Source organism: Quercus lobata, chromosome 12, assembly GCF_001633185.2.
Source record: "Quercus lobata isolate SW786 chromosome 12, ValleyOak3.0 Primary Assembly, whole genome shotgun sequence".
NCBI lineage: Eukaryota > Viridiplantae > Streptophyta > Magnoliopsida > Fagales > Fagaceae > Quercus > Quercus lobata.
In genome coordinates this window covers 35251662-35271641 of record NC_044915.1, presented here as the reverse complement: position 1 = coordinate 35271641, position 19980 = coordinate 35251662, and the positions used below count along the sequence as shown (strand labels likewise).

The following is a 19980-nucleotide window of genomic DNA, read 5'->3' as shown; positions in this document are numbered from 1 at the left end:
ATATAAATCAAATACCATAGGTGTTGTCATTATTATACTATCACTTAAACCCCAAGACCTAATGAAAGATTAAAAAAAATGATTGAAGTACAATTTCAGGTTCTATTTTTCATGCCAAAAACCTTATAATTCAACTTACATCTCTGAGTTTTTCAACAGAGATAGTTTAAATCTATCATTCTTATTGTAACTATTGAGTTTATCGGGAAAAAAAGTTATGTTTTTTTTTTTTTTTAATAATTATTTTTAGTGTTGTGTAAATTTCAACCTTAAAATTTCGTTAAATTCTCATGACAAACATTTTCATGAAAGAACAAGATTTATGGGTCTCTCTCGTTCAATGGTGTTTGTCAAATAGTTTACTAACTTGGATAACCAGAATTTTTCATTAAAAAAAAAAAAAATCATTCACAAGAATTATACTTAATTATTGTTTTTTAAAATACAATGGGTATGAATACGAACGGTTTCAAATTTTGGGTATGCATTTTAATCTAAATTTTTTGAAAATACATTTGCTTTCTAATTGGAAATCATTAAAAAAAAAGTGTAGTATGAGAAGCCCCATTAGTTTATAGTTTTTCATCCTAATTTTTTTAAAATAAATATAATAGGATTAGAAACTTATGGACCCATTCCATAATATTGTTTTTTACTACCAACGACAAGATACCATTGGATTATTCTATTTGTTTGTGTAGATGGAGTTTAAACTCATTTATTTTACAACAACAAAAGTCTTTGACTAAATAGGAACAAATTCTCTTTATTTCATTAAAATAGAGAAAGTTAATTTAATGGTTAGGATTTTATTTTTTAGATCCAATAATGTAAAAAAAAAAAAAAAAAAAACATGCACGATCATGGTTATACTTTCAGTTTTATTCTCTAAACCAAAAAATAAATTCATTTCAATTGAAACACACAAAAAAATTTCAAGGTGTTTTTGTTGGTGTGTTTTTAATGCAAAAAAATAGTCCGAGGTTGAGAGCCAATATACACAGACTGGCTCTCTCTTCCTAACAACAACCGACGACATCGTTGGCCAAAGTTCTTAGTTCCACAAACAATGTTTTACTCCAACACCAAACTCTTCCACTCTTCTTCTTCTTCTCTTCAAACTTTACTCAAAAGAGGTTTCACTCCCACTCTCAAATCTATCAACAAATTCCTTCTCTTTCTCTCCCAAACCCACAGATACGACTCAATCATCCACTTCTTCTCTCAACTGAGCTCAAACCAAATCAAACCCAACTCTCACACCCACTCAATCCTCACATGGGCTCTCCTCAAATCCCACAAATTTGATGAAGCAGAGCATTTCATGAAGACCCATGATCAGATAGCCCCCAAAACTCGCATGTGGGACTCTTTGATTCAAGGCCTTTGTACCAAACAAAACAACCCAGAAAAAGCACTATCACTATTGCAATTTTGCTTGAGAAACAATGGTATTGTGCCTTCTTCTTTCACTTTTTCTTCATTGATTTTTAGATTTAGCTCTGAGGGAAACATGGGTAGGGCAATTGAGGTGCTAGAGTTGATGACAGACGAAAATGTTAGATTCCCTTTTGACAATTTTGTTTGTACTTCATTGATTTCTGGGTTTTGTAAGATTGGGAAACCTGAACTTGCTGTGGGGTTTTTTGAAAATGCTGTGAGTTCAGGTGCTTTGAGACCTAATGTTGTGACTTATACAGCTCTTGTGAGTGCTCTTTGTAAGTTGGGAAGAGTGAATGAGGTTGGTGATTTGGTTTATAGGATGGAGAAGGAAGGACTAGGAATGGCATTTGATGTTGTTTTCTATAGTAGTTGGATTTGTGGGTATGTAGCTGAAGGGCTTTTAATGGATGTGTTTAGAAAGAAGAAAGAAATGGTTGAAAGGGGAATAAACCCGGATACCGTGAGTTATACTATACTGATAGATGGGTTTTCCAAGCTTGGGGATGTGGAAAAGGCAGTTGGTTTTTTGAATAAGATGAGAAAAGATGGAGTACAGCCCAATTTGGTAACTTACACTGCAATTATGTTGGGATTTTGCAAGAGAGGGAAATTGGAAGAAGCATTTTCCATTTTCAAAATGGTTGATGATTTGGGGATTGTGGTGGACGAATTTATGTATGCAACTTTAATTAATGGGTTGTGTAGGAGAGGAGATTTTGATCGGGTTTTTCATCTGCTTGATGAGATGGAGAAGAGGGGAATTAGTCCAAGTACTGTGACGTACAATATTGTGATCAATGGATTGTGCAAATTTGGGAGGACATCCGAGGCTGATAAGGTATCAAAGGGCGTAACTGGAGATGTCATTACTTACAGTACATTGTTACATGGGTACATTGGGGAAGAAAATATAACTGGGATTTTGGAAACAAAGAGGAGATTGGAAGAAGCTGGAGTTTGTATGGACATTGTTATGTGTAATATACTTATTAAAGCACTCTTTATGGTTGGGGCATTTGAAGATGCTTATGTACTTTACAAGGGAATGCCAGAAATGGATATAGTTGCAGATTCTTTTACTTATTGTACAATGATCGATGGGTATTGTAAAGTAAATAGAATTGATGAGGCACTTGAGATATTTGATGAGTTTAGGAGGACACCTATTTTTTCAGCTGCATGCTACAATAGTATTATTAACGGGCTTTGTAAGAAGGGTATGGTGGATATGGCCACTGAAGTGTTTATTGAACTCAATGAGAAAGGTTTAACTTTGGATGGTAATATCCACATGATGTTGATCAGAGCAATTTTTGAAGCACAAAGTGCAAATGGGATCTTAAATGTAGTTTGCAGATTGAATAATCAAAGGCCAGAATATGATGTTATATGTAATGCTGCCATATTCTTCTTGTGCAAGAGAGGTTTGCCTGAGACAGCAGGTGAAGTGTACATGGTGATGAGAAGGAAAGGGTCAACTGTGACTCTCAAGTCTTACTATTCAATCTTAAAAGGGCTTATTAGTGGCGGAAAAGTTTGGCTAAGTCAGCCTATTTTGACTGCCTTTTTAAAAGAATATGGCCTAGTTGAACCTAGGGTAAACAAGATATTAGCATTCTACTTGAGTCTAAAAGATGCCAACAGCACCATTCAATTTCTTGACAGAATCAAGGAGAAGATTTCAGCTGTCACTCTTCCTGTTTCTGTTTTTAAGGCACTCGTAAAGCATGGTAGAGTTTTAGATGCATACAAACTTCTTGTTGAGGCTGAAGATTATCTACCTGTTATGGATGTGGTTGATTATTCAATTATAGTTGATGGACTTTGCAAGGGAGCCTATTTTGATAAAGCGTTAGATCTCTGTACATTTGTTAAAAAGAAGGGGATTACCCTAAACATCATCTCTTATAATTCTGTTATAAATGGCTTGTGCCGTCAGGGTTGCCTTGTTGAAGCATTTAGGTTATTTGATTCATTGGAGAGAATTGATTTAGCTCCTTCTGAAATTACATATGCTACATTGTTAGACACTTTATGTAGGGAGGGACTATTGCTAGATGGCAAGCGTTTGTTTGAGAGAATGGTTCTGAGGGGACTCAAACCAAATACACATGTTTATAACTCACTAATTTATGGTTATTGCAAGTTCGGTAAAATGGAAGAAGCCTTTAGGCTTCTGCATGATATGGAGATAAAATGCCTTAAGCCTGAGGAATTCACTGTTAGTGCTGTTATCAATGGCTATAGCCAAAAGGGTGACATGGAAGGGGCTCTAGGATTTTTTATCGAATTCAAGAAGAAAGGTGTATCCCCTGATTTCTTGGGTTTCTTGTATTTGATCAGAGGTCTATGTGCCAAAGGAAGGATGGAAGAAGCCAGGAGTATCTTGAGAGAAATGCTTCAGTCTCAGTCAGTTGTGGAGCTTATAAACAGAGTTGATACTGAGGTTGAAACAGAGTCAATAGGAAGTTTTCTTGTTGATTTATGTGAGCAAGGAAGTATCCAAGAAGCTATTACAGTTCTTAATGAAGTTGCATCTATGTTTTTTCCTGTTCAAAGATGGTATAGTGCTCATCATAAATCAGATATACAAAGTCTTCATGAACGGCAGGGATTTGGTACAGTTGCTTCGAAGTCTTTAGCATGGCGTTCTGAAATTGATTTGGGGTTTGGATTGTCCGATGTTAAGGAGGTAGAGAAGGCGGTTAAAAATTATGATCGATCAGGGAAAAGATCTAAATTTCTTGACTTTGACAATTTCTACACTGTCTTAGCTTCACTCTGTTCAAGAGGGGAGCTGCAGAAGGCTGGTCAATTAGCAAAAGAAATGCTTTCTAATTTGGATACAGCTGATTAATGGAACTGGAAAAATTGGATATCTGTTACTGAACTTGGAACTTCCTCTCCCTTTTATGCAAGATAAGAACCATGCATTTCCACCTGCAGGTATATATTATCCATTTCCCAGTGTTTCAGTTTTTGTAATCTTTTCACCTTATGTGATAATTGCTCCATTTAATATTCCAGGAAGTCATCTGATTAGTTTACAAGTCTTTTTTCTTTGTCAAATGAGCTGTTTTTTAGCCTTGGCTTCCATGTTCTATATCTGCATGGAATAGTGCCAATAAGCCTTTACTTAAATGTCACTTCCTCCTCTCCCAAGTGTGGGTGGAGGGTTAGGTCGTGAGTTCAAAACTCATTGGATGCAAGTGTAACTTACCAATTTTAAAAATATTATATCCATGGAATAGCAAAACCCCCTGATTATGCAAATTGGATGATATTTTAAATTGCCATACTTATATGAAACTTTTAATGTATGATTTTATGTGTAAAAGAGAATTTCAGTTGATCAGTTACTATGTGTGCTGTCATCTAGGTTTGATTTCACTAAGGTAGGTGTATGTAATTCTTAGCATATAAGAAAGCCTTCACCTTCAATCACTTTTGTAGCATTGATGGAGCATCAAGCTATCTAAGTGTAGCCTCATCAAATTCTATCTAGGCAGAAGATTACCATGTGATTCTGATCGTAATTTCTTTTTCTAGAATACTGTTCTTCTCATTGGGTGCACAGTTCATTTGGGAAATTCACTAGATCAGCCTCAAAGGATAATATATCAATCGGGCAAGCATTTGAGTTTTCTGTTTCTTCTTGTCTTGGCTACTGTTGTATTTTGCCTATGAATAGTCAGAATGTTTAATTGGCTAAGCAGTTATTTTTGCATTGGTTTTCCACATTTGTGGTCTGGTATAGCTTCAACTGTTTTCTTTTGCAACAGATTGTTACCAATTAAGTGGATGTCAACTTGGCAGAAGTTTTATGTATGACAACTGACAATTATCATAGTGATAATTTTCTCCAGTTGGACTCCTACCACTCTAGACTCTGGCATGGAACATTTGGGAAAAGTTGGAAAGGTAACTAGCTAACGTAGAATTTAAATTTTTTAAATGTTTTAACCATGATTCCATCCTTATCCCACATGCTGCCACTAAATATTCATGGTTAGTTTCTGAATTTTGTTTTTGTTCACATTTTTTACATTGGTTGAGGAATTGTGTGAACTGAGTATGAAGTTTCTCTTTTTCTGAGATATATAGTGGTTCTAAGATTCTTTACTACTTAGCAAACACATACTGGTTCCTACATATTCATGTTCCACGTCTTACTAGTTTCAACTATTACACCCTTCATCTAGTTGCTGTCAACTGAGATTGACCGGCTATTATTCAATGCAGCAGGCTCCATATTTGATGTAGCAAGGCAGAGGAGTTCTAGTGTGAGAGAGCATAGGCTGAATCCTCTTAAGGTTTGTATTCTATGAAAGAGCCAGGCTAGGAGTAGCTGATATTACTTACGAAGGAAGATCAACTTAATTTCAACCTGCATGAGTAGCCTATAGAACTAAATCTGGTTCCTTTATTTTCTCATGGTATTTGGACAGAACTACTTCTATGAAATAAACACTGATCTGAAAACTGCAATACATGAATGTCAATAAAATTAGTTCTTGAAAACTTATATCAAACAGATACTGACGGTTGATGATGCTAAAACAGTTTTGTTAATAATGCAGGCACCTCTCACATTGGTGTCAACTATAGAAGAAATGGATATAATCTTCTCTCTCCAAAAGATGTAATAAGACTTCGTCAAAGATGTGGATTCATATTCATTACTATTCAAGCCAAACCCTGAAGTACTCGAAGCATTACAAGTTTCAAATCTCCAATTCTGTTTGGGCGTGGCAAGTCAAGATCTGAAAATTCTTGCATTGGAGTCAATATTTGGCCAATTAATGGGTTAGTGCTCAAATTTCCCTTACACAATTGACGATTTGTTTGGCTAAATCACATTAGGAAACAAGGTGATCCCTGGACCTGACGCCTAATGTGTTGCTAGTGTAATGAACAACATGGACCTTGCTGTTACTTCAGTCGGCCAGGCTAGCACTAGGATCACAGTGGTTGTTACATGAACATCCTCGGCACCTCTTATCCTCCTTCAGCTGGGGCATTCTCTGGAGAAGCATTTATTGCAACAAAGGATGACACATCATTTTTGGTACGCACAGTTTCACCCCTTATGCTCAAGGTGACCCTTACTTTGACTATGCCTCAGACCCAGAGCATATTTTCTTACGCCACATTCGATGGATAAATGATAAACTAGTCTCTTCATTGACATGGTTAATTCTTTTTGCGCAGAATTGGAGACAACATAGCTAATTTTTCTGTTGCCATATCAGAGACTGGTTGGCCAAGTGCCTGAAGGAATCCCTACATGAGCTAAGAAAATGCACTCACGTACAGATGACAAGGCAAACCTTACGTTCATTTGGTGAGGAGTGGGATGCCACGGACGCCAGACTGCCTCATTTATACATTATTGTTTGAAATGCTCAATGAAGATAAGAAACCAGCTGGAGAAGAGCAGAGCATTGGACTCTTCAATCTGGACCCTTGGCCTGTTTATAAAAAATTTGAAAGCTGCTAGTAATACTAGAACGCAATGCATATCACTGTTGTATCAATATGATACAAGGTAGACTCTGCTAAAAGCCTAAAACAACTAACTCACCTGGATGATAATAAAAAGTGGGAAGTTGGAACATTATGCTTATCTTTCTTAGTAATTGATTCTCCTATATGCTAAATGGTTTCATGCAAACTGGTACAGTCCCGAGGGCCTCAAATATAATAACCCAAATGGTAAATACAGCAATTGTTTGATCTCTAGCATGGGGAAATGCATTGTTCTTAAATCTAATAATAGAGGAAATTTGTTGTGTTTTGGGCCTTTGTAAAAAGTGTGGACTTTATTATGAGTAAGCATCATTTTTCACCCAAAAAGAAGGGAAAATGAAAAAAAGAAAAAAAGAAGAAGAAGAGAGAGTAAGCATTACTAAGCCTATAATCATTAAGTACAAGATCTTTCAGAAACCCGGCCCTATTTCATATTAATCTTTTCATTTTTGGGAGACAAAACTGCTAGTGGTGTTTTTATTTCCCATGAGGAATCACTATTTGGACCTCAATGATATGGCCAGAGAGATAGATAACGTCTGCACATATCAGTTATTGTTAATGATAGCTTTGCTACACAGATATCTCTAACAACATGTCTATTGGGAGTACTATACACTCTCTTCTCTTACATAATAATAGATCTCACTATTCACTAATTCAATTCATGGTTGGATCCACTATTTATGTGAGTAAATAGTATGCCATCTATATTTTATATAATATCTAAAAGTTTAAAGGTAGTATTTATTTTTGCTACACTTATATTGAGTCACATCAGCATTTTCGGTCCAATTTGGTCCACTATGGTCCATTTCGGGTCACTGCAATCCATTTCAATCCAGTTCAGTCCACAATGGTCCATTTCGGTCCACATCTGTCCATTTGGTTCATCTCTCTTTCTCTCTCATAGTTTAAAAGAGTGCCTCTATAAATTATAAAATCCTAGTTGTAAGATCAAATTTGTAAACCTAATTTTTCGTGCTCTTAAAGTCCAAAACAAAATGATGCTATAAAGTAATTTACATATTTTTTTCCTTTTACTTCATATTTAATTTACACCAAAATAAAAACTTCCTCTCTCTAATATCTAAAACACAGAAAAATTATGTTAAATAATAACCTCAACAAAAAAAAAAATGCTGCAAAGATTCAATACCAAAAAAAAATATAATAATAATAATAATAATAATAATAATAATAATACACATGAAATTCTACAATTCCTCTCCCAAACATCCAAAACACAAACTACTCGTATTTCAAAAAATAAATAAAATAGATGAAAAGAAAAATGAAATGATTAAGAACTTTCTATTTGTAAGGGCAAAATTAAATATAATCTACATTTTGTATTGCACAATTTTTTTTCTTCTCTTTTATTTTATGATTTATTTCTATTATGATGGTTTGTAAGTACTATGGAGTGTTCTTAATACGTACAATTGAAAAGACTGATAATTTTGGCATGTAGGAGAAATCGAAATTTTGCAAGCAATCTTCATGCTCTTGCAATTCAATGTATTTTTGTTGACTTGCAATTAAATAGGGGTAGTGTGATGGATAGGTGTATGAATATGAGTTTTTGGGCATGTATAATAGAAGTAATTTACTACTAAATAACTTAAACAATGCTAATGCATTGGTATGAGAGATTTGTGTAGAAAGAGAAGCGGCTTTATTGACAATTATATCACATATTCAGTATAATGTTTGTAAGTTTTAGATAAAATTATATTTTTTTATACTACTAAATTTTTTTTTTTTAATCTTTAGACCAGTCAAGATGTGTAAAGGATGAACCATTTGTAAGAAGCACTAAAAACAAATTTCAACTACACATTACATTATTTAAAAATATCTTGCCTTGTATAATAATAAATGTAAAATGTATTTTATGTTTCCTTTAAAAAAAATACTAACAAAATTTAAAATACTTTTAAATAATAAATATAGATAGCTTAATTTAGAAAATATAATATATATTGAATCAACTATACATTATTAGAAAATAATCACATCAATTTAAGAAATGTTTGGCTTATAGGTCTCGTATGCTATTTTCATTTTTCAGTTAACAATAAAATAAACCGTCAAATTTTTCTGCACATTGCATGAATCTGCAATGAGTTATTATAATTTTGGAGTATTGTATAGTTTTCCATAAATTAGCTTATAAAAATCTCAAGGAGTAATCCACTCAATCGAGATTCATACCTCATAAAACAGAGGCCACTAATATGAATCTCTCGAGACCAAACTCATTAAAAAAAATAATGATTACAAAAGGCAAGGAAAACACACGCACACGGAGACACTGATTTGAATCTCCCCTTATACCAAACTCACTCATTAAAAAAAACATGATGATTACGAAGCCAACAGGAAAAATAATTAGAAGAAGGTTGAGATTGGTGAATGACAACTTTACATGAACTGTATGATGTATATCTCAAAATGATTTGACTAAATTACTATCAATATAGATGCATGCACTAATTTGTCACCAATCAAAGCAAGATCTCTCTCTCTCTCTCTCTCTCTGCTAAGTAATGAATTAATTCAAACTGAGGGCGAGACAAAAACAGGAAAATCAATCAACCCCATCCCCAATGGTAGGACATGGAAATCATTCCAAAATAATTACACTGACGATATTATGAAGTATGAATCACCAAATTAGCCTCTCTAAATATATGTTCAACCATCCCGTTTACACAAGGAAGCCAAGTTACATCCATTGAGGCATGCATATGGGCCAGCTTTATGTTCGTGATTGCTATGATACTAATTACTAGTAACTCAGCTTCCCTTGATTCCTCGGACTTGAATCCTGGTACTTACAATTATGCGTTGGAGGTTAGTAGAAGCAAATGGAAATTGATGGATGGTTGAACTTGTCATGAAAATTCTAACAAATAAAATGACTTTTACAGTTGAGCTTATACTTCCACAAGCACTTTTCTAGCACAATAAAAATGACATGTTTACTGGCCGCTCTACATGCAAGCCAGGTGGTTACAGGATGGTTCTGAATTGCAAAAAATGACATATATACGCTTGGCAAAAAAAAAAAAAAAAAAAAAAAAATTATATGTTAAACTAACCTGTTGTGACTGCCCTAATAAAAATGTTGAACACCCTGACTTGAGAATTACAAAAAGTTGGGTTCAACAAAAATAAAAATACTGCTACATTCACAACATTTTCACAATAATTTTACAACAAATCCAATGTGGTAAGCTATTACTGATACTAATTTGGGTTTAATACTGATATTATTTTTTTACCCACCAATATCAACTTTTTGCATAACATTTATTGTAAAAATATTGTAGGCGTAACATTAATCCAAAATTAATTATGCCCCCCAAACATAATCCTTAATCCCTTAAAACAAAAAAAAAAAAAAAAAAAAAAAAAAATCTTAAACAACAACAATAAATATTAGCCCAAATAACAACAAACATAAACCAAACAAAAACAAGATAAGACCAAATAACAAGATCTAATTATTCAACAAAAAAACCTATAAAACAAAAGGATAAAAATCACTAAACATTCAAATTTGTAGTTCGTTCAACCTATTCAATAAAAATAATCTCTAATTTCACTTTTCCCTAAAAAGTGATACCAAGAAAATATTGTGATTGTCACTTCTTCTTGATAGTGATGACAGTCATATTCTTTTTAGCTTTGAAGTCACAACAATTTTACTCTCTTTAGTGACTTGACTCACAATTATAGTAAATATTCAAATTATTGCTTTATTAGATTTTGTATAATTTAAATTTCTCAATGACCATCCTAAAAAAGATTCCTAAAGCTGTCACTACTGTTCGAGTATCAAGATCAACCTCCATAAAAAAAGATTAGGAGTAAGACTACCTACTAATCACCTATTTCAGACTACGCAAAAGTGGAAGTTTTGTAGACAGAAAGTACTTTCATAAGCAACTTTTCTAATGTTGGCCTTTTAATCTTGGACCACCTTAACAAACAATACAATTCCAGGACCTTAATCCCCATATATCCCTCAAGCAATGACCAAAATATATGACTAGCACTAAGTTTGACAACTTTTGCGGCGACAATAGCTCTCATATCCTCCCCCCCCCCCCGTGGGCTCTTTAAGAGTGCAGTTCGGGAAGGGTCCGACCGCATTTTTGTCACTTACTGGTGCACCCCTATGAGAAATTTGTACTCTTATATTTGCTTAGGCCTCACACTTAACAATTTTTCTATTGGATAGAAACAATTTTTCTATTGGATAGAGATTATGCCTCACTATGTTAGCCTACTCGATGCTTATCGCTTCAATCCAACTTCGCAAGGAATTCATGGTCTACAGGGTACTTGTGTCAAAGCTCAATGACACAAGTACAAGGACATCAAAGGAGTAGATATCATACATAGGATATAAGCATCAAAGAGAGAATGCATGAAATAATTATTGACATCCAAATGACCAAACCAACTTATCCATTGTTCACTGAAAATTTGAAACCAGCCAGAGTTGAGCTCAACCTCAGATTAAGTAATCCAAACATCATTTCATTCCTCTCAAATTGTCCTTCAGATCTAATGCAAGACAGCAGGGTAATAGAGATTTTATAAATGTTCTGCCCTTTCCTATTGTCACTTTTCAAGCCTGAAATGGTCTCAAAACATATTTTCTCGTCTGGCTTCTGCTGAATGATCCAATATTTCCTGCTCAATCAACGCATTTTACCGTGCGAGCCACCACGAGAAATCAATTTATAAACTCAAATTCTTCTATTTTCTTCTTATTTGTGTAATTAGTGCTATCAACAGGATCTGCACTACCCAAAAAACCAAAAACTTGGAAAACATATATCGACAAGAGCTAAACTAAAAATAGAATTTTCTGATTTCTTTTTTTCTTTTTTCCGTAAAATTGACCAAAAACACATAAGCTTTATCTTGTAGAATCGAACCCTATTTGAAGGAAAAGGAAAAACGGACCAAAATACCCCCCAAAAGATGTGATTTCTCCAGCATCTTCCACTGCAGACAAAATATCCCCTAACCTTACCTATCCCAACCAATCCTGAAACCTAAAAAAATTCCCTGTTTTAGGCAGGCAGGCTTGAGGCACCTTTAACTTATTGCATTATGCAAAATGCAGACTTTCCAACCAATACCTGATCTCTTCTTTCACACCCACTCGTCAGCTTTCTTTCAAAACAATATAAAAAAAAGAAACCATCTGCCATCAAAATTTGGAACTCGTCGGATCTCTTGGGTGATGGAAAAAGTAAATCAAGCTTCAGATCCAGAGTCAGGTGGGCTCAACTCAGAGGATGCTCCACCCAAGCTAGTCAAATGAGATTCAGACAACTTTGAAAGCATTGGCTGCACACCTCGGCACAGCGATGGGTTCAGTTTCATGATCTGGATCTGCACAAGACAGAGTACACATAAAATTAGTAAAACTACATTTGCAAATTGCTGTAACAAACTTCTTATAATGGCTTTTTAACTTTCATATTTTAATACAGAAAGAACTCTTCTCCGTTGAATCAGCCAGTGGCACTAACACAGTCACTAACTGCTCGAACCCTAACTTGATATGTTCAAACCTCTAGTAATAAAAGAAAAACTAATTCTACTCCCCTCCAAAAGAAAACAAAAGATGTAAATAGGAAAAAAAATTCCATATAATTCTTTGGTTGGATATCATTGAGTCAAGTTAGGATGTAATTCCACCTTCCAACTAATCCAATATAGAGAGCTCTTAAAAAGGAAATGTGAACTTAAACTGATCCCAGTTTTATGGTCATATTAGTAAAAGTCATAGAGGCAAAAGTTCTTTACCCTTTGATAAAAAGAGTTGATCTCCTCCTCTGTAAGGCCTTCATCCTCGCCAGAATTTTCCTCCCAGCCAAGAGAACGAAGGAATGCAGCCTCTTCCTCATCTGGACAAATTGTTGCACTGGAGCTGATGTTGTCCTCTCCAACAACAGAAAACCTCTGAACCACTTCACAGGCATCACCATTGCTTGTGACCTCAGCACCATTTTCAGTAGCATGAGGACTTGCAGGAGCACTGACTACTTCCCCAATTATTTCATCAGATTTTTCCATGGTAGGAGATGAAATAACAGGGCCAGAATCTGGGAGAACTGTAGAAGTGTTTGTTGAAGTTTGCTTCTTTAAACGATTGAAAAAATCATTCCGGCTCTGTACTTGAGACGAGGAAGGTCTCCTTTCCTTAAATCCTGATTTCTGATTAAATGCAGCAACCTTGCGCTCCAAGGAGGAATTCTTAAGGTTGTTAGGGCTCCTCAAAGGAGTAGATGCAGCTGATGGAGTAACAGGAGGCTGGCTATTAGCAGTTCTGGGGGCATTATTTGTTGGACTAGCAACATCCTTTGGAGAAGTAGAAACACCATTTTCCCATGGCACTTTCAGAACAAGAAACTTCCCATGAGATGTCTTGGAAGCATCAGATTTGACATGTCCACTGCGAAGAGATTGATTAGCATTTTGTAGAGATGGTTGCTGCTGCCCACTCTTGGCAGCTGCATTGACCTCAGTAGTTCTGACCGCTGTTTTGGGCTTTGATTTGTCAGTGGAATTGAGGGCCTGTAAAGGAAATCAGCAATAGATAACTTAATAAGAATCTTGATATGTATAAGGGTATGTATATGTTTTGACATATAGACAGTAGCCAACTCCAGGTGTGATCTGTATGCAAGCAAAGTCCACATAGACAATCCACAATCTAAGTTACAAAGCTTCATGGTTTTCATGATTTTGAACCAAGAGTTTGCACAAGCAGGAAGATAGAAGAAAATAAAAAATAAAAAATCTCTGTTTGGTAACATAAAAGTCAGCATCCCAATAATGATTCTACCATAATTAAAATGTTTAGAGCACAAATGTGCCCGGTTTTACATTCCTTTAAATGAAAAGTTCTATGGTCCACCAAGAAAACAGAAAGTAGGCTAATTTTTTAACATAATATAAGGATGCTTTCCAGGTAAATGTGTGATATCTCATTCATCTTGTACTACATTAATGCTTGTCAAGTATTCCATCTTAGTTATCAGCAAAACAAATATTTCATCTTAGTTCAATCATTATTTAATTAGCGCGTACTCTAATAAGTTTCTAACAAGTAGATGATGAAACCATACAAGCTCCTAGTCTTGGCATAATGGGAAAACATATAGATCAATACTAATAAAGCGACTTGTTTGGCTTAAACCTAACATGTGCATCTGATGACAAAAGGTATACAATACACACACACACTGTATTCCTGCCAACACCCTCACCAAGCAAGCACCTACCCACAACAGAGAGAGTATTAAAGAATCACAAATATTTATCTCTAACTTTACTAAAACAAAATTTAATTGGTTTAATTAAAAAAAATGAGACAAATGGAAAAGAGGATTAAAAAAGATCAATAAATATTTATATCTCATCCTACTAAACCATAAAGAATTAACTACAACAACTGCTCTTAACAAATACAATGTTTAAACAAAATATTAGGTCCACCAACGAGCAAAACTTAAATATCAAGATCATATTAAATTACAATAACAATAAGGTCAGGGCAAACAAACACAAGGAGAAATATATCTCTGTTGTAAACTATAATATCAAGGAAAGACCCATTCAGTCATAGCGTATTGAATTTATTTACAAAATAGCACAGTTACTTCAACAGAAATCATCTGAAATTTGCAGAATTTATCACCCTTTTATATTAAAACCATTGCAAGACATCCTGACACATGCATTGCAAGCTTTCAACTACCACATATCATTTTTAAGACTATAAAACACCGTTTGACAAAATAATAGCTTATGGCAACATCTATTACTTCAGATTGGACACCACTCTTCAACCAAAAAACGAAAACGACAATAAGAAAGAGATGGGTAGAGAAATTCACATTTGATATCTATTCCCATAGTCATATAAACAAAAACACACAATAAATGATGAAAAAAGATGCATTTCTCTTTTTTCCCATTGAAATTGAAAAGAGCAAAGATGCGTCTAACAACATAAAAAGGAGCAACCAACCACCACAGCTCTAGGAATCCCATAGGCAAAAGAAAAGAGAAAATACTTTTAAAAAGCTGAAGAAAATTAAGAAGCCAAAAAACAAAACACTAAATTACAATTTAAGTTACCATATAATTTTTCAATAATCACATAACTAGGAACGCTTAGAGACTCAGCTAATTTTGACTAAAATTCATTTTTTGCAGCTCAGTATTATTGCTTTTGCCATCAAAAGGTTTTTGCATAATGACATTTCTAAAATGAAGCTATTTAAGACAAAACTCTTTCTTTCACACAATCAGAAAATTTAACTTTTTAGCCATTCCTTCAACCTGAGACTCATGACAATGTTGCCTATAAAGGTTTCCACTATCTACTTCATAAACAACAGCCCAAAAAATTTACACATCCAAAAGTAAAGAAAAGTGTCAATAGCTTGCATAGAGAGGGTACAACAACAACACAAGGAGAGGATCAAATGCAAACTAACGACAAGGTGATAAACCTATAAATCATGTCTCTGGCCAAAGAAAAGAAAACCCTCAAAATCACATCAATAAGCACATTCTACAAAAATGACCCAACAAGTAGAACCTGTAAAAGCATTCAAAATATCTGGTATACAGAAACATAACTTATAATGAATAGCCTGGATAAAGCAGGTAATTGTACAGAATTCATTACATAAATCTAAAATTTAAAATAACGATAATAATGGACAAAACAGAGCTGAAGTTCTAGATAGAGCGATAGCCTGTGGCTTTTAAGTGTTTTTCCTCTAATGTCAAGTTACTTTTAACAATCTCTAGCCAAAAAAAAATTATAACAACAGTCACCAGCCTGCAATGACAGTAAAATTTTCAAAAGATATATTAAAAAATGTACATGCATATTATTTATGTTCAACTACTCTTTTAAAAAAAGTTTATCGGAAGAGGTAAAGCATCAACAAGAAAAATGTACAAACATTTGACATTTCCTAGATCAATAATGAATTAAAAGCTAAAGTGAACTTCTACATTATTTATTACCTACAAAACCTAAATTCTAGGAAGGCTGCAAACATGTCAATCTTCCAATGTTATATTCTTTTCTTCAATTTTCATATGTATATCAGACATTGGGAGCCAATAGGGGTATAACATGAGTTCACCATCAGCAGTATTACATAGTAATTATTACATAGTAATTTCCAGCCTTAACAGCCCAAAGAAAACAATGTGTAGAAGGAAGCGAAATACAGAACTTACAAACAGCAGACACAAAAATAAATCAAGCATTTGCCCCGGTTCAATGCAAAAATGCTATTTTGGCTTATCACTTATGTTTCATGACTTTTATTTAGAATAAAAATAAAAGGCAACACCACCAATGACAAAACAGGAGGAAAACAAAGCTTACAGCCTCACCCAACTACTTAAATTATATCAAGTAATATAACATCAAAGATAATTTGATAATTACAACAGGGGAGGGCAGATTTGAACCCTGGATGTCTCTGTTAGAAACATTAGGAGGTGCCAACCAATTGAGCTATAAGGCTCTTAGCCTAATAAAACATCAAAGATAATTCCAAAAAATAAAACAGTGCATCTCAGTTTCCTGAATGATAATTTCGTTTAGTCACTCTAGTCTGGAATACATTTTTGATATTGGAGTATGCTTAAATATTAGGTTTATAAGTGGCTCATATCTGTAATTTGCACAATATCCAGAAGTCCTAAGGCTTATAGTATTGATGTCGGTATATAATACTTAACATAAAAGATAGGTTAAAAGGGACAGAAATCTCATGAATGAATGAAGGGAAATACTCTTACCGAAGTTTTAGGCATTGGAGGTGTAACTGGTATTAATTGCCTAGATTGCTTAATAGCCAATTCCTCAAGTCTCTGTGTATTGACAGATAACTACAAAGAAAAAAATAAAATAAAAAGTCTAATTAGATCAGCCACAAGGGTGGATTATGTAACCAAAATAGCACATAGGAAATTGAACAATGTAACTAAAATAATGCATGGAAAACCTGCTCAATTACCTGGGGGGTAGTACGAACTCGTGATGGAGCTTGAGCCAATGCTTCAGCCATATTAAGACCAGCCATTGCACTTGAAGCCCCAGACCCTGAAGCTGGAGCAACAGTCTGTTGAACAGATAAGGATCCTGTGCTGCTGCTGCTGCTGCCACCAATAATGGTAGGCACCTCTGCCAGAGCCGATGTCCATCCCTCCCCACCAATCAAAGCTGTACTACCTACAGGTAAGCTATGAACAGCAGTGGTCAAACCCGGAGAAGAAACTCTTCCTATATCAGGCGCTCCTTGCTTTTCTTCAGTCCCAAGTGTGGGAAAATCCTTCTCAAACACTGTCTTTTGAATACTACTACCAATACCACCCCCAGAAAGCACACCATTGCCGTTGTGATTGTTACTGCTGCTGTTTTTAGACTCTACAGAAACTTTTCGTGACAATGGTTCACCCTGTTTCCTGGAAACCATTGATTGAGAACGACGCAACGAGTCCTTCTCTAGCCTATTTGGATATATGCTTCCTAGAGGGTCAGAACAGTCACGGTCCCAATGGTCCCCAAAGTTTGACCTCTCCTTTTCCTTCTCACGGTCCTTGTCCCGGTGACCTCTATTAAAACTACTGTATGCATGCTTTGCAGAACCATTACTAGAACTCCTCCGTGAATTCGATGAAGATGTCCGGTCCAGAAATGCAGAACGAGGGGCATCAAAATCACCCGTGCTCTTAGAAGTTCTATTTCGTGTGTTATGAGCCAATAAAGGACCATCTACAGAAGCAATAGCACAATCATTAAACATGCCTAGACTTAACAACTACAATTTCAACAACAGAAATGTCCTAAGCACTAGTTTACCCCATGCCAAAAACTAAGCATAAATATACATACATACATTTCTGTGCATCAAAAGCAAAATAATGGTAAGTACAACTCGGACATTTGATAGTACCTGAATGAGAAGCAGTTGACGCAGAATGGTGGCTTGAACTGCCACCCCCAGTAACACTTCCAGTACTTCTCAACCATTCTGGAAATAATGTGGGTTCACTTCTTTCCATAAGGAGCACTGAACATGATCAGAATTAACAAGAATAACACTCCTACCCTTCACCGACTCCACCCTTTTCTCTTCCCCGACTTACTACGCCGTAAAACCTAACCCTAAATTTCTTCCCCTCCCCAAAACCTGTAGTCCTCCAAACACACTCAATTAACTGAAATGGGTTCTTCTATTTTTTCAAATCTAGGACCTATATGTCCTTCATGTGTCAATCAAAAATAAGCACAAAATTTCTCAGAGAGTTATCCTTCTATACAAACTCACTTTCTTCCTCCCCAAAATCCAACCAATTTTGCTCCACAATCACCAACCAAACTCAAACCTAAACTTCAAATAGTTCCTCCTTTTTTTTTGTTTTGTTTATCAAATAAACCCCATGAATGGAATTAAAAGAAGCAAATTCTCATACAAGTTGGAACCCAAGGCACAAGCACAAAGGCAATGGCAACAAGAATATGCATGAGAGTTCAATGGGTTTAATCCATCTTTTGTTTGATTAAAGATGGATTTGAAAAACGATTGCCACACACTCACAAGACCCTCATCTCTGCCCCAAACCCCAGAAAAATTGGAAAAAAACCGATTCAAAAAGAAACAGAACCAATGTGAAGAAAACAAGAATGAAAAAAAAAAAAGCCCTAACGGAGAAATAGAATCAGAGTGAAAATGTGTGAAAATTTAGAAACCCTAGAAAAGATGAGGAAAATCCAAACGTGTTTTTTGTATTGTAGAGTCCCAAAACCTAGGGTTTGAAAAATATCACAAAAATTATTTTGGCGAAATAGAAGGAAGTTCTAAAGAGAGAGAGAGAGATAGAGATAGAGAGAGCACTAACCCTAGCCTTTGCGGTTGGTTGATGAGAGAAAAAAAAATTAATATATAAAACGTAACCGTTTTAATAACCGCCTGAGTGTATTCTCAACCAGAGCAATGCGTTTCGGGGACCAAAAAACAAAAACAAAATAAACAGAGAGAAAGAGTGTTTTTGTTTTTCACACTATGGGAAGCGAAAGCGGCACAGAGAGAAATAGAAATTCTCAAAATGGGGTTTGGGTTTGGGTTTGGGTTTGGGAAATAGGGTTTTGTTGGTTGGTTGTGTGCGAGTGCGAATGAGATATATGAGCAAAAAGAAAAACTAATAGCAAGGGCGAGAGAGAGAGAGAGAGGGTGTGTTGTTGTGTTTGTGTTGTGTTGTGTGTCTAATTTCTGTTAGTTGTTCTGGATACTGGGGAATGAAACGTATGAAGAACCAACAGCCTCTCCTCTTCTTCTTCTTTAAATTAAAACTATTTTCTTTTTCTTTTCTTTATTTATATATTTTTTTCTATTTTTATTTTTTGTGCTTGTTAGTAGGAGTCGTAGTATATATATTTTGTGCTCTTTTTTTTAAAATTTTTTTATCATTTTTATTTTTTGTGCTTGTTAGTAGGAGGGGTAAAAGTAACACACACACACATATATATATATATATATATATATTTTGTGCTCATTTGATTTTTGTTTTTTTTTTTTGGGTCGCCAACTAGTCTAGGGCTATATATGGATATGGACCTCCCAAAGAAATCCCTATTGCACCAATTTTAACTTGACTTATATTGAAAAAACACTTCGTTTAATATATGGTGTCTCTACGCTCTATGTTTCTTATGGTATGGCCATGCCAGACTTACGGTGTACGGAGAGCCACCTATCTATATATCAATTCTAGATTATTATAATATAACATGCACATTTTTTATCTTTTCTTTTTTCTTTTTGAAAGCCTAGATTTTGCAACAGTACTAAACTGTCTAACCTAAAAACAATTAAGGGATTATTTGGTAATATTATTTGTATTTTTAAAAATATATATATGGATGAAAAAATGTAT

The 19980-nt window shown here is 34.8% G+C and overlaps 2 protein-coding genes across 2 annotated transcripts; one reads left to right on the top strand and one right to left on the bottom strand.

Moving 5' to 3' along the window:
* The first annotated feature begins 971 nt into the window (after positions 1–971).
* Positions 972–7216, top strand: LOC115971452 (pentatricopeptide repeat-containing protein At5g57250, mitochondrial). The gene is given in 6 exon segments (XM_031091377.1): positions 972–4292; positions 4295–4389; positions 5226–5364; positions 5686–5756; positions 6024–6511; positions 6655–7216. Coding segments are annotated over 2 exon segments (3261 nt in total). The 5' UTR covers positions 972–1069; the 3' UTR covers positions 4333–4389; positions 5226–5364; positions 5686–5756; positions 6024–6511; positions 6655–7216.
* Positions 7217–11410: 4194 nt separating this feature from the next.
* LOC115971103 lies at positions 11411–19366 on the bottom strand. The gene is made up of 5 exons (XM_031090795.1): positions 18000–19366; positions 17061–17818; positions 16843–16932; positions 12811–13581; positions 11411–12393 (listed from the first exon to the last, which is right to left on the bottom strand). The coding sequence occupies exons 1-5, from the start codon at positions 18106–18108 to the stop codon at positions 12256–12258; spliced, it is 1866 nt and encodes a 621-aa protein (XP_030946655.1). The 5' UTR covers positions 18109–19366; the 3' UTR covers positions 11411–12255.
* Between the last annotated feature and the right edge of the window lie 614 nt (positions 19367–19980).

Coding starts and splice junctions, on each gene's coding strand:
- LOC115971103 (XM_031090795.1), bottom strand. CDS start 18,108: ATGGAAAGAAGTGAACCCACATTATTTCCAGAATGGTTGAGAAGTACT. Junction 13,582..16,842: donor CTCCAATGCCTAAAACTTCG/GTAAGAGTATTT, acceptor TTTCCTTTACAG/GCCCTCAATTCCACTGACAA. Junction 12,394..12,810: donor TCAACTCTTTTTATCAAAGG/GTAAAGAACTTT, acceptor TGTCTTGTGCAG/ATCCAGATCATGAAACTGAA.